We start from the raw sequence: 14,534 nt of genomic DNA, 5'->3' as shown, positions 1-14,534 counted from the left end.
TTGCTGTGAGGGTGGCGGGAGCAAGAACCTTGAGTTTCCTTGGGTTGGAGGGAAGGCATTAAAACACACAATTGGCAGGGGGAAAGAGAGGCGAGCCCTGGTAGTTGAGGGGAATAGCTGAATTCCAAAAACATTGGCATGGAATTGGGGGCTGTGAGGGTGTCCTGGGAGGGCCTGCTTGGAGTGTTCCTCTCTTCCCCTCCTGAGTCGCTGCCTTCTCTCTCCCCTCCCCTTCTCAAAACGGCAGGATGTGGACGAGGCCCATTACGCCTACTCCTTCAAGTACCTGAAGAACAAGCCTGTGAAGGAACTGCGGGATGACCAGTTTCTGAAGATCTGCCTGGCCAAGGACGAGGGGCTCCTGACCATTGACATCTGTATCGACATGAAGGGCGTTGAGGGGTGAGTCTCCGCCTGAAGACACCCCCCCTTTTCCCCGCTGGGTGAATCTCAATGTCATTGGGTGGGTAGTAAGTTGCTCTGTGGCAGATCATCTGCTTTGCTTGCATGCAGAAGGTCCGAGGTCCAATCCTGGCGTCTGTCTCCAAGTAGGGCTGCAAAGGACCTGAGTCCAGCTGCAGCCGCTGTCCCTCTAGCGTTCCCCAAACAAGGAAGGATTGGACTCTGATTGATAAAATACACGCGAGGCTTGACCAGCAAGACTCTGGGAGGAGGTGCCAATAATAATTCCTGTCCACCCCTCGGCCCAGGTCGTTTTATTCACAAAAGAACTTTTTACACTGTGTTCGTAAGAACCAATCAGATTTCCCCTGAGCATTTAAAAAAAAAAAAACCCCACGTGGGACAAAGTCAGATCAGAAGAAATCCTGTTAACTACAAAGACTACTTTGAACATGCCTATGTATCTGAGAGTAAATAAAGCAGGACTAGAGGAATACATTCAGCAAACCCAGAGGTCATAAACAAGCAGTAAAGGAAGGAAGGAAGGAAGGATGGATGGGGTAGTATTTACCATCTCTTTGTGAGCTCTCTTCCTGGCCCTAAGATCTATCTAAAGATTAACAAACTCAAGGAAAGGTACATCAAAGGAGCTATCTGTCAAATTGATTATGTGGATGCTTGCGAAGATAACAGCCCAGGACTCCAGCCTGTCTTTTACAGGATTTATTGAGTGCAAAAACTTATGTACAGTGCAGAGGTTTTCAAAGCATGTCTGCCTCAATTGCTAGCAGTTTCCGGAAGTGGTTCTCACCTGTTCCCCCTCCCCCGGAAAACCCCCTCTTCTTTTCCTTTCCTTACGTGAAAAACTAAGCGCTGGAAGCTGCTGCTTTCTCTCTTCGATCGCAGCCTTTGAGCTTCTCTCTCTCTCTCATCTTCCATGTCTCCTGAAAGTCTCTTCTCCCCCAACTCTGACGAAGTACAGCTGCTCATCAGAGGAGGCTCTCTGTACATTCCTGTCTCTCCCCCCTTCTCTGCGAACCGATCCCTGACACGACCTACTATCTTTATGACTCAGGATGCCCGGTGAAGCAACTGGCCTGTGTTTTTAGAATGCTGATATGTGTCTGTCAGGCAGAGAAATCGGACATAGATGCAGAGGCATGGATTGATCAGAAATCATATCAAAATGGCTCAAACCCAGTCAACGCAATGCTTTCATTGCTGACACAAATGGCTTGCTCCATATTTTTTTATAATTCCCACCTGATCACTACAGTCCCCTCTTGTGTTGCCCAGCCAACTGGCATCCAGGGGCCTTTACTGCCTCCTAGTGGTGGGAGGAGTGACGAAGCCATGATGCCTAGGAGCCACTGACCGCCTCCTTCTCCTCCTTCCTTTCCAGCTACGGCAACGACCAGTCCTACTTCGAGGAGATCAAGCAATTCTACTACCGCGATGAGTTCAGTCACCAGGTGCAGGAGTGGAACCGGCAGCGCACCTTGGCCATTGAGCGGGCGCTCAACCAGTTCCTCTACGTCCAGATGGCCATGGAGCTGAAGAACAAGCTGCTGGTGGAAGCCAAGGAGTTCGTCATCAAGGTGGGTGTCCACTGCTGCCCACCCCAACCCCCCTTGGCTTAGGCCCCTTGTGCTTGGGGAGCAGCTGGCAGGCAGCTCCTGCCTCTGGGAGAGCAGGCCTAGCCTAGATGGTTGCTCAAGGAAGAATCCTATAATTGTAGAGTTGGAGGGACCTCTTGGGTCATCTAGTCCAACCACCTGCAATGCAGGTGTCACAGCTGAAAAATCCCTGACACCTGAGTAGGTGAGCAGGCTTTCTTACCGCAAGCTGGGGGTGGGGTTGCATTTGGCATCTGAAAAAATCCATGTTTTAATTTCCCCCCTCTTTGTTAAGCAAAACTTATGGTGAAATCCCAGACCTGGGCCAGGGGAGTTGGAGGAGACCTCCTTCCGCCACCCGTCTGTGTCACCCAGCTTTCCACTTTCCAGTGCCCAAAAAAAAGTCTTTGGGAAACATGCATCATGAATGCGGAACAAATGCCTGCAAAGCAGATGCGCATGATTCTGTCCGATTTTGTGTAGTTTAGTTCCAGGAAATAAGAGCCAGGTGTGCCAGCTGTGGTGATGGCAGATACTCTGGTCCTTTTCTCAATGTGCTACCGCCCTTCCTCTCCAGAGAGGCTGCCTCGCTTTGCACGGAAGAAAGAAACGAGCATTCCTTTTTGCATATTTAATATATGGATGAGCCAGGTGCTTGCCTCTGCAATGACAGTGGGCGACTTTGTGTTTCGAGTATTTGCACCCGAGATAAAATCACATCATAGAAGTGGCTTCCAAGCTTGGGGGGGGGCACAGCCCCCTCAGATCCATAAAGTCATCCCCTACCCTATGAAAAGCATCATTCAGAACAGCTCTTTGCACAACCCACTAATAACACAATGAAATTCAAAACAGTAACAATTAATTGCACATTTATTCATAATCCAGTTAAAACTATTTAATTTAATTCAAAAAACCAGAAGAACTTTATTTGGTGAGACCAGCTTTTCAAAGCTTTGCCACCTCCAGTTCCCCTTGCCTCTTAGTGCCACCTAGGGAATTCCACCGCCCCCTTTGGGGACCACTCTCATGCAGCCCAAAAATGGTTCTTTGAGCTCTGCCCCTTAGATACTTTCTGAGGTTCCGTCAAACCCTCCAAATGGTCCAGGTGGAAGTTTCTTCCAGGGTCTGCCCATGAGTCGCCTTCCTCCTTCCTTTTCTAGGCTTGCAGCCGGAAGCTGCACAACTGGCTGAAGGCGGCTCCTTACCGGCCAGACCAGCAGGTGGAGGAAGACGACGACTTCATGGACGAGAACCAGGGGAAGGGCATCCGGGTGCTGGGCATCGCCTTCTCCTCAGCCAGGTATGGAGGCTCCTTGGCAGAGATGCGTCCCCAACGCCTTGGTGGGGTTTCCTCCCTGCTTTTCTAACGGCGCACCGTTCCTTTTTCTTACAGAGACCACCCTGTCTTTTGCGCCCTGGTGAATGGGGAAGGGGAGGTGACGGATTTCCTGCGCCTGCCGCATTTCACCAAGCGAAGGAACGCCTGGCGGGAGGAGGAGAGAGAGAAGAAGGTGAGGGGAGAAGCTGAAGACTTTGCTAGGAAGCCCCCAGATACTTGCGGGAGCTTCTGGTGCAAGGAGTCGGTCTGTGGTTTTCCTCCCACCGCCAGTCTGGAAGTGCAGGGCTGCTGGTGTGTCTCTGGTCTCAGGCCTAGAACATTCTCCCCGCAGTCTGCTGCAACCCTCATCTGAAATACAATACGATACGATAATCTTTATTGTCATTGCCCCATACAGAACAGCAAAATTGAAAAAATCTACATCAGACATTCAAAAACCAACAAGCCAGCTATCCCAGCCTAGTTAGCCCCCTAAAAACTCTGATACCCCATGATTAAATAGGATATACTCCCATAGAGACTACCTTACACTGTGTTTAAAACCAAATCGCATTTGGGTGGAAACTGTTGCTCAGGTGGCTAGTCCTAGTCTTTATAACCCTGTACCTTCTTCCAGAAGGCAGAAGCTGAAAGAGATCAGCTTTCTTGTTTCTGGTATAGTGGTAGAGTCCTGGGCTCTAAGACCTGGGAGAGACCAGGGTTCAAATCCCCTTCTTCTTTCCCGCCCCCAACTCCCTGGTGGAAATTTGAGCCCATCACAAGCCCTGCCTCCATACTGGCTGAGAGGGCTTTCTTCCCATCACCAAATCACCTGCTTTAGGAGCCTTCATGTGTAAAGTTGCTGTGTTCTGTCCGGTGTCCTTTCTGCCTCCCTCACTCTCTACCCCTTTCTCTGCCCTCAGGCTCAGGATATCGAGACCCTGAAGAAATTCCTGCTCAGCAAGAAGCCCCACGTGGTCACCATTGCAGGAGAGAACAGGTGAGCCACCTGAACAGCAAAAGAGCCTGACTGCTGGATCAGGATTAGGACTCCTCTAATCCACCACCCTGATCTCACAGCAGCCTGCCCAATGCCTCCTTCTCAGCACATTCAGCCCTCATCCCATTTTTAAAAAAATATTTATCTCCTACTTTTCTGTTTTAAACACAAAACAATCACGACTCCAAGCAGCTTTCACCATACTTTAAAACAGCCAGCTGGAGTGAGGGTGTGTACAGGGCCTGCTGTGTATATCATCTACTCCTGGTTTATATTTGGTGTTTTTGTTTTGTTTTCGGATTGGCTGTTTTAAATACTTGATGCAAGCTGCCTTGAGTACTTCTGCTGCAACAGGAAAGGAAGATATGAATGTTTTAAGAACAGCAGAAGTTTGCTCAGGAATGAGCAAGTAGCTGCTCAGTGCCGGGGGATGGGGGACCTTTTTCCCCCTGAAGGCCAAATTCCCGTCTGTTTTTTTATTTTAAAATATTTTTTATTACAAATTTGCAACAAATTTTAACATAATCAAAAATTCAAATTACATTTACATTTCAAAATCCCCCCCAACTTCCCCCAACTTCCCTTCCTGGTTTATCACATACTTGTTTCTTCTGCTTATAATATACATCTTATACACTAAAATTAAAGTTATACATTCTTAATCTATTTTCTTTTTTCAACCTTTTAACCACATATTTATATTTTCTATTTATTAATTGCAAGTGCCGGCCACGTTCCCTTCTGGATCATAGCTGTCAACGTTTCCCTTTTTTTAAGGGAAATTCACTTGTTCCGAATAGGATTCCTTGCAAGAAAAGGGAAAAAGTTGACAGCTATGTTCTGGATGCAGCCTGCCAGGTGGGCGGGGCCAGAGGCAAAAGTGGGAGGAGCAACAAATGTAAACTGCCTTTGCATGGTAGACTAGTTTCTCCATTCAGAAATCCCTTTGCATCCTTCATCCAGAAAAACGAGAGGCATCATCAGGGTCCAGCCAGGCAAAAACACTCAAGGGAAGGTCCAGCACTGGGCCGGTGACGGGGTGTGTCCTGAGGGCCTGATAGAGAGGTTGGGGGGGTCATCCTTTATGTAGAGCAAACACTGCGCCCAGACAGGGACAGGATGCCTTCTGCTGCACAGCTCCCTCTTTGGGTCAAGAGATGCCGCTCAGTTTGCAACTGTGGTTCGCTCTCTCTCATGGCCAAGCTCTCAGCTGTTTCCTGCTTCCTCCTCTCCCTTTGCCAGGGATGCCCAGATGCTGATAGAGGACGTGAAGCGCATTGCCCACGAGCTGGACCAAGGGCAGCAGCTCTCCTCCATTGGGGTGGAGCTGGTGGACAATGAGCTGGCCACTCTCTACATGAACAGCAAGAAGTCCGAGGTGAGCCTGGAGACCCTCCCCCCATTGCCCAAACTCGGGACACTTGCTGTCCCCTGCCTGAAGCCCTGGAGAGCCACTGCAAGCCAGGGTAGGCACTGCTGAGCTAGATGGACCAAGGGGCTCTAAATGAGGTACCATAGTTTTCTGTGTATAAGACAGGTGTATAAGGTTTTTTGACTTTTAAAATATGTTACTAATTGGGTGTTGTCTTATACATGGAGGGGACAGACAATAGGTGGTTTATGCGACACGTGCAATTGGCAGCATTGGTCAATCTGTGGGCAGCCCTCCTCCAGAAAAGCTCAACAACTCTGGGCAATCTCCCCCCATTTTCATAATTTTGAGTCCCCCAAAATACACGAAAAAATACAGTAGTTTCTTGCGTAGTGTCTAGCTTTTAAAAAGTGTTTTATTTTATTTGTGGTTACAGTCCAGGAGCCTTCAGCAACACAGCAAATTTGAAAACTACACACTTATTTGGAAAACTTTTCCCAGGTCTTGATAGCAGCTTTTATTTCAGTTGTTTTAATCGTTGTTGATGTTGCTGATTTCCCCCCACCCCTTTCTTGTGATGCTATATCTTATTGCCGTTCATATTACAGTGGTACCTCGGGTTAAGTACTTAATTTGTTCCGGAGGTCCGTTCTTAACCTGAAACTGTTTTTAACCTGAAGCACCACTTTAGCTAATGGGGCCTCCTTCTGCTGCTGCTGCTGCGCCGCGGAGCACGATTTCTGTTCTCATCCTGAAGCAAAGTTCTTAACCCGAGGTACTATTTCTGGGTTAGAGGAGTCTGTAACCTGAAGCGTATGTGACCCGAGGTACCACTGTATTGGGATGTCATGGGAAGCTGCCTCGTGTGGTTATGAGGGGAGGGCTATATGAACCCCTTTCTGGTGCGATTCTCTTGCAGACCGAATTCCGGGATTACCCCCCTGTCCTGCGCCAGGCCGTCTCCCTCGCCCGCCGCATCCAGGACCCCCTGATTGAGTTTGCTCAGGTCTGCAGCTCCGACGAGGACATCCTCTGCCTCAAGCTGCACCCTCTGCAGGTAACGCCACCGGGAGAAGATCTCCTTCGGAAAGCAACACTTGCCGGCCTTTGCTCAGCATCAAATTCTGTATCTGTAAAGAATTCCATGTCTGGAGAGGCACTGCTTTTTCACTCGGAAATCTGGTTCAGTCCCTGGGAGGGTGTGAAGGCTTTCAGTTGTCTGTTGAAATCCCGGAGGCCGGCTGTGAAAAGGGCTTGTGTCTGGGGTTGGGGGGCTGCCGGGGGGGGCAGGCAGTCATTTTCCATTGCAAGCTGAAGCAGAATAAATCATGTTGCGTCCCTACCTCTTTATCCCCTTGCCCTTGGATATATTTTAAGATCCACCTTGCTCCCACTTTGTTGTAATCTGCTTTAACTGCTTTTTAAATATTGTGTTCTTAAATTCTTGTAACCTGCCCCGGGACCTCATGGAGGGGGGAAGGCAGGTAAAATAAATAAATACATGAATTATATTACATTACATTTGTACCCCACCCTTCATCTGCAGATCCCAAGGCAGTTCACAGCATAAAATGGCAATAGAAAACATAATAAAAATAAGAATAAAAACAGACCAATAACTCCCCCTCCCACAACACATTTAAAAGGGTCTGTCAATCAGTTAAAGGCCCGGTTGAAGAGCGACGTTTTCACCAGGTGCCTAAAAGTGTATAATGAAGGTGCCCGTTGACGAGGGCTGCCCTGTGCCCTCTAGTCTGCCACCCTGGAGCTGAGCCTTATGGCTCCGGTGTGTGAGTATAGAATATAATAAAATAGAATAGAATTTTATTATTACGGTCACAGACCAGTTCCGGGTCACTTACAATATCAGGAAAATCATAAAACACATCAGGAATACATTGAATTGCAATTGGGTATAACAGAGACAATTCATCTATAGCAGCAATTAAAAAAATAGATTAAATCTTGATCAATAAAATATAACTTCAAATTATCATTTAAAACCTTAATCATTTTGGTAGTACAGCTTGTTCCCTGAGTTTTATGGCAGTCGCACAGAGTTTGGCCACCCTTAGTGTGAATTTTAGACATTGAAGTTCAGACCCATTTAGAGATTTTTGTATAACAGGAGTGATAAATACCGGGCGTATATTCCCGTAGAAACGGCGGCGTAACAAGACATGAGAGACAGTTTCTACCTCCATCAAGCTGCAGGGGCAGACTCGTTCCACGTATGGTTTACCCTCGAATCTGCCCTGCAATAAGGCAGATGGCAGCCCGTTGATGTGGGTGTGTTTTTTCTCCCCCAGGAGCACGTGGTGAAGGAGGAGCTGCTGAACTCCCTGCACTGCGAGTTCATCAACCGTGTGAACGAGGTCGGGGTGGACGTCAACCGGGCCATCGCTCACCCGCACAGCCAGGCCCTCCTGCAGTACGTCTGTGGCCTGGGGCCCCGCAAGGGCACTCACCTGCTGAAGGTAAGCAGAAGGCCCTAACAAGTCAAAGATGGCACTTGCGTAAGTCTCCCCCTTGAGGCCAGGGTGGTAGTAGGGGCCTGTCCTGCTTCCGGCTCTGGGTTGGTTCCGTCTCCAGGCAGGGAATGATCCTTGCCTGAAATTCTGCAGAGCTGCTGGCAGTCTGTGTGGGCAGCACTGAGCTATATGGACCCAACAGTCGTATCTTTGTAGAAGACAGATTCCTGTGTTTCTATTTAAAATCTCTTCATTTAGAATCATGAGGACGAGGGTTTTCCTTTTGAAGGGAAGTAGCTTTAGGTTAGTGGTAGAGCACCTGCTTTGTATGGGAATGACTGAATGTCTGAAGCCCTGTGGACAACACTGAGCTACATGGAACTGTAGGGGAAACACTAGTTTCCCTTACTGGAGGTCAGTAATAAATCAATTGGCGTTTATTTTGCGCATGCAAGGCGGCAGCCCTAATGCAGAAGTCACTGCAAAGAATTCAAATGCAGTACAAGCAAAAAATCATCCACCCCTTCATTACGTTCACTCAACACCGTTGTGAAGCATCATTTCAGCGACACTAACCAACCAGCAGTTTACCCCTTTTGACACAAACGGTCCCTTTCGTTGGTACTCTATTTTACACCGCCGGCTATGCAGAAGTGCTTGATCTGCAGTTCTCTTTGCAGCTTCTACGGCATTTGTTGCATTCTGCATCTCCTGATGTCTCCTGATGTTCTCTTTTCTGTAACATGGCTCACTGGCTCCTTTTCAGCCACGTCAACCGTGGCCTTGTCTTTTCCCCTCCTACCAGTTTCTTTTCAGGGCAACGTAACGATTTATCTGTTTTGGCCTCTTGGTATAAGGCAGCCTCCTACACTCGTATATTACGGAAGAGGCCCAGCTCAGCAGGAGAGCCACCTGCCTCGCAAGCAGAAGTTCCCAGGTTCAGTCCTGGGCATCTCCAGCTGAAAAAGGGATAGGCAGGATGTGACAGGACAGGACTTTCTCTGCCCTGGGACCTTGCAGAGCCCCTGCCAGTCAGAGGAGGCTACAGGGGGCTTAGAGCATAAGGCAAGAGGACATGGCTTTGAGGCCCTTGCCCAGGCCACCCAACCTCCTTATATAAGGCAGCTCCTTTCTGCCAGGACGAAACGCCTCCCTCCGGGCAGAACTGTGCCACATAATTCCTGTTCTGCATTTGTAAAAACTCAAATCTTTTAGTGTGGCGGCACCTGCACTTTGGAACTCCCTGCCGTTTTACCCCAGGCAGGCCCTTTTGCTGTGTTCCTTAAAGCACCTGCCAAAAACATTTTTTTAATTTAGACGAAGCCTACTCAGATGTCTAGATTGCTGGCCTGTTTTTAGTTTTAATTTTTGGAATGTTTTAATTGTTTCTTACTAACAACCCTGTTGTTTTCTTATTTGAGGTTTTCTGTGATCAAACAGCGCATGATTTTTTATGAAATGAAATAAAGGAATGCTCTGTGCCCCTCTTAGATCCTGAAGCAGAACAACACCCGGCTGGAGAACCGGACCCAGCTGGTCACCATGTGCCACATGGGGCCTAAAGTCTTCATCAACTGTGCCGGCTTCATCAAGATTGACACAGCATCGCTGGGCGACAGGTGAGCAAGCGGGGCGGCAGCGGGTGGTGGTGGTGGTGGTGAAATGCTCAAGGAGGCTGGAGGTTTCCCTCCCTGTCCTCCCTTCAGGTCTCAGGTTGGTTCACAGGATAAACCAAGGATCAGCAAACTTTTTCAGCAGGGGGCCGGTCCACTGTCCCTCAGACCTTGTGGGGGGCTGGACTATATTTTGAAGAGAGAAAAAATCAACAAATTCCTATGCCCCACAAAGAACCCAGAGATGCATTTTAAATAAAAGGACACATTCTACTCATGTAAAAACACGCTGACTCCTTCTGTTCCTCTGTGAATTTGTCCCATCCTCTTTTATAGCCATCCCTGCATCAGGACTTCCTTCTGTTCCAGGGGGTCTCGGTCGCCTTTGCAAGACCAGCGCACTCCAGTTTTCCACACCTTCTGCTCAGTCCTCCTTTTCCTTCTCTTTTTGTAGCACGGACTCCTACATCGAGGTCTTGGACGGGTCCAGGGTCCACCCAGAGACCTACGAGTGGGCCCGGAAGATGGCTGTTGACGCCCTGGAGTATGACGAGTCGGCTGAGGATGCCAACCCGGCTGGAGCTCTGGAGGAGATCCTGGAAAACCCAGAGCGCCTGAAGGACCTGGATCTGGATGCCTTTGCTGAAGAGCTGGAGAGACAGGTTGGTGGCGGGAAGAGCCCTGAGGGGCTTAGGTGGGGGGCGGGGAGAATCTGACCCTCTGGTTTTCACTTCTCCTTCTTCTGTCTCCCTCCCTCTCTTTCAGGGCTACGGGGACAAGCACATCACCCTGTATGACATCCGAGCCGAGCTGAGCTGCCGCTACAAGGACCTGAGGAGCCCCTACCGCTCCCCCAACTCGGAAGAGGTCTTCAACATGCTGACGAAGGAGACACCCGAGACGTTCTATATAGGTAGGAGATGTTCTATATATGTCTGTCTCTCCACTCGGGGCAAGGCCTACCGAAGAGGAGGAGGGCAGTTGCTGTTCTGGTGCTTAGGGCCAGAGAAGTGGCGGCATTGATGGAGACTGGTGGGGGAGTGTCACCAGCACACCCCCTGGGGCACCAATGTGCTGCCAGCCTTCTTTATTTATTTGGGTTTTGGGGATAAAGATTTGATTTCATTTTATAGCAAGTATAAAACAGAGAGAACGGCTGCAATAGCATATGAAAATCAGAAGGAAAAGGGGTTGCGAAACACCTTGTGCACCCATAAACTCCACCCTTCCTATCCCACCTGTGCCAACTTTTAAACATCTCCAGAAAACTTTTCTATTCTCTGCCTATGCAGGCAATTAAGAGTGCTTCCTTCCCCAAAGGTCTGCTTTTGACTTTCTAAATATGGTTTATATGGTTTTTATTACATGGCTTTATGTATTCTCACTGTAAACTGCTTTGAGAGAGAGAGAGAGAGAGAGAGAGAGAGACGTATACAAATATTTTTACAATTAATCAACCTCCACCCCCAGGTAAACTCATCATCTGCAATGTGACGGGGATAGCCCACCGGCGGCCCCAGGGGGAGAGCTACGACCAGGCGATCCGGAACGACGAGACGGGCCTGTGGCAGTGCCCCTTCTGCCAGCAGGACAACTTCCCCGAGCTCAGCGAGGTAACAGAGCAACACCAGTGTGGTGCAGTGGTTAGAGAGGGTCAGACTAGGACCTGGAAAACTAGGGTTCAAGTCTCCATTCAGCCACGGAGCTTGCCGGGTAGCCATCATTGTGTCTCAGCATAGTCTGCATGGCAGGGTTGTTGCGAGGATAAAATGAGGAGGTGGAGAACTGTATAGACCACTTTGAGCTCCTTGGAATAAAAGGTGGAATATAAATGCAACAAATGAATAGATCTGCGCCATCAGCAAGTCTCTTTCCTGGCAGCTGCTGCAATGCTTGCTAGGCAGGGGCGCCTCACCTGCCCAGGCCTTTGGAGAGATCCCGGCTGAGGGCACACATGGCCAGCCAAGCAGCCACTCGGGTGTGTGTGTGTGTGTGTGTGTGTGTGTGTGTGTGTGTTTGCCTGGGTCCTGGTTAGGCAGAGCTCCGCCCTCCTTCTGCCGTGACTTTGCTTCCTCTGCTCCGTTCCAGGTCTGGAACCACTTTGACAGCGGCTCTTGCCCCGGCCAGGCCATCGGGGTGAAGACACGGCTGGACAACGGCGTCACGGGCTTCATCCCGACTAAGTTCCTCAGCGACAAGGTGGTCAAGCGGCCAGAGGAGAGGGTCAAGGTAGGCCATTTCCCTGCCTCCAACCCCCTGCAATTGAAGTATCACAGCTAAAGAATCCCTGACAGGTGGCCACCCAACCTCTGTCTAAAAACCACCCGTGAACTTCCACGGGAGCCCCTTCCACCACTGAACAGCTCTGACTGTCAGAAAGTTCTTCCTGATGTTGAGTCGGAATCTCCTTTCTCGTAACTTGGAGCCATGGGTTCGAGTCTTACCCTCCAGAGCAGGAGAAAACAATCTCTTATATATATATTTTTTTATTAATTTTATTTTAACATATCATTTTCAACAATTATAAAATATACTTTTATATCTTATATGGGCTTTTTTTACTTCCGCCAATCACATCTGAAAAATTTCCAGTCTTTTCCACTTAATTTGCATTTCTTTCTTTCATTATTACATATAAGTATCATAACTAATGTCTTTCTTCTTTATGTTCTTTGCAATATTTCATATATTCCTCCTTACAAAACTTCTTGTAGTCCTACTAGTGTAATTTGTTGATTACAGTTGCTCTTCAAATAGTTCGTATATTTCTTCCAGTCTTCTGTGAATATCTGGTCCCGCAGGTTTCGAATCCTTCCTGTCATCTTGTCCAATTCTTCGTAGTCCATTAACTTTGTCTGCCGTTTTTCTTTCGTCGGTATTTCTTCTTGCTTCATTTTCTGGGCCGACAGGAGAAAACCATCTTGTTCCCTCTTCCCTGAGACAGCCCTGGAGCTAGTTGAAGATGGCTCTCCTGTCTATCAGGCTCGGCTTCCTTGCTCCTCTGCGCACCTCTTTCTCCTCCCGCTGACAGTCTGCCTCTGTCTTGCCCAGGTGGGGATGACCGTCCACTGCAGGATCATGAAGATCGACATTGAGAAGTTCAGCGCTGACCTGACCTGCCGGACGTCGGACTTGATGGACAAGAGCAACGAGTGGAAGCTTCCCAAGGACACCTACTACGACTTTGATGCCGAGGCCAGTGACCACAAGCAGGAGGAGGAGTACAAGAAGAGGCAGCAACGCACCAGTGAGTCCCTGGCGCTCGGGGCAGCCAAGGGGGTGGGCTGTGGTCCCAGTCAGTGGGGAAGTGAGCAATAGAAAGAGCCTGTTGGATCAGCCCCGTGGCCCATCCGGTCCATGATCCAGTGGCCAACCAGATTCCCCTTATGGGAATCCCGCAAGCACCAGAGCGTTCTCCCCTCTTGTGGCTTCCAGAAGCAACTGTGGAGGCAGAGCCTAGCCATTATGGCCAGTAGCCATCGATAGCCCTCTCCTCCTCCTCCTCCATGAATTTCTCCAGTCCTCTTTTAAAACCATCTAGCTTGGTGGCCATCCCTGCCTCCTGTGGCACGGAGTTCCACAGTTTAATGTTGTGCTTCTTGGAAGGACTTTCTTTGACCTGTCTCATGTCTCCCAATACCCCACTTCACTGGGGTCTAGTGTTATGAGAAAAGGAGAAAAAGAGAAAGCTTTCCTCTTCCTGCTCTCACCATGCATAACTCGCACTGTGTCCCCTTGCATTCACCTTTCCTCCAAGCAAGAAAGCTCAATGCGCTGCCACCTGTCTGCCTCTCTTCCCCCTCTCCACAGCGTACATCAAGCGTGTGATAGCCCACCCCTCCTTCCACAACATCAACTTCAAGCAGGCAGAGAAGATGATGGAGACCATGGACCAGGGAGATGTCATCATCCGCCCCAGCAGCAAAGGAGAGAACCACCTGACGGTCACCTGGAAAGTCAGCGACAACATCTACCAGCACGTGGACGTCCGCGAGGAGGGCAAGGAGAACGCCTTCAGCCTGGGGGCCACCCTCTGGATCAACCAAGAGGTGAGTCCGGAGGCAGAAAGCCTGGTGGGCTTGTGGGGAAACCCACCTTGACCCCTCCGCCTGTAACCCTCTCTGCCTTTTCCGCCCCAAGGAGTTTGAGGACCTGGATGAGATCGTTGCCCGCTATGTGCAGCCGATGGCGTCCTTCGCCAGAGACCTGCTCAGCCACAAATACTACCAGGATTGCAACGGGGGAGACAGGAAGGTGAGCGCACACACATCTGGGCAGAGCTGAGCTTGGGGGCTTCTCTTTTCAAGGGAGAAGTGAGCCAGGGGCGCTCCCTGCCCCTGTGAGTTGGCACTGCCGCTGGGGGAGAGGAACTTCCCAGGGGAATGAGCCTAGCCAGTGCCCACCAGGTAAGGTCAGGGTGCCAGGGGAGGCAATGCTGACTGGGCTTCGCAGCATATCCAAAAGCCCCTTGACTTCCCCCGGGCGGCCATTCAAGGAGGGGAGAAGCCCCTGCTCTGGATCCCCGCCCCCTTCAGAAGCAGCGTTGATAGCCCATTCTGTGACTGCTCTGTCCGTGTGCCAGAAACTGGAGGAGCTCCTGATCAAGACCAAGAAGGAGAAGCCCACCTTCATCCCCTACTTCATCTGCGCCTGCAAAGAACTTCCGGGCAAATTCCTGCTGGGCTACCAGCCACGGGGCAAGCCCAGGTGAGTTCCCCGCCGCCCCCGGGACTAGTCCT

At 49.8% G+C, this 14,534-nt stretch overlaps 1 protein-coding gene across 1 annotated transcript in view; it reads left to right on the top strand.

The window, feature by feature from the left end:
• Positions 1–14,534, top strand: part of SUPT6H (SPT6 homolog, histone chaperone and transcription elongation factor) — a 41,226-nt gene that overhangs the window by 20,441 nt on the left and 6,251 nt on the right. Inside the window, exons 16-32 of the mRNA XM_053366317.1 lie at positions 248–402; positions 1,805–2,000; positions 3,182–3,321; positions 3,415–3,532; positions 4,263–4,339; positions 5,582–5,717; positions 6,631–6,768; positions 8,021–8,188; positions 9,674–9,801; positions 10,250–10,457; positions 10,561–10,708; positions 11,266–11,408; positions 11,884–12,024; positions 12,847–13,042; positions 13,606–13,844; positions 13,936–14,049; positions 14,378–14,502. Of these exons, the coding sequence (XP_053222292.1) occupies positions 248–402; positions 1,805–2,000; positions 3,182–3,321; positions 3,415–3,532; positions 4,263–4,339; positions 5,582–5,717; positions 6,631–6,768; positions 8,021–8,188; positions 9,674–9,801; positions 10,250–10,457; positions 10,561–10,708; positions 11,266–11,408; positions 11,884–12,024; positions 12,847–13,042; positions 13,606–13,844; positions 13,936–14,049; positions 14,378–14,502 (2,570 nt within the window). The remainder of the gene's footprint in view (positions 1–247; positions 403–1,804; positions 2,001–3,181; positions 3,322–3,414; positions 3,533–4,262; positions 4,340–5,581; positions 5,718–6,630; positions 6,769–8,020; positions 8,189–9,673; positions 9,802–10,249; positions 10,458–10,560; positions 10,709–11,265; positions 11,409–11,883; positions 12,025–12,846; positions 13,043–13,605; positions 13,845–13,935; positions 14,050–14,377; positions 14,503–14,534) is intronic.

This window comes from Podarcis raffonei, chromosome 15 (genome assembly GCF_027172205.1).
Source record: "Podarcis raffonei isolate rPodRaf1 chromosome 15, rPodRaf1.pri, whole genome shotgun sequence".
Taxonomy (NCBI): Eukaryota; Metazoa; Chordata; class Lepidosauria; order Squamata; family Lacertidae; genus Podarcis; species Podarcis raffonei.
This window is presented reverse-complemented; position numbering and strand designations above follow the sequence as displayed.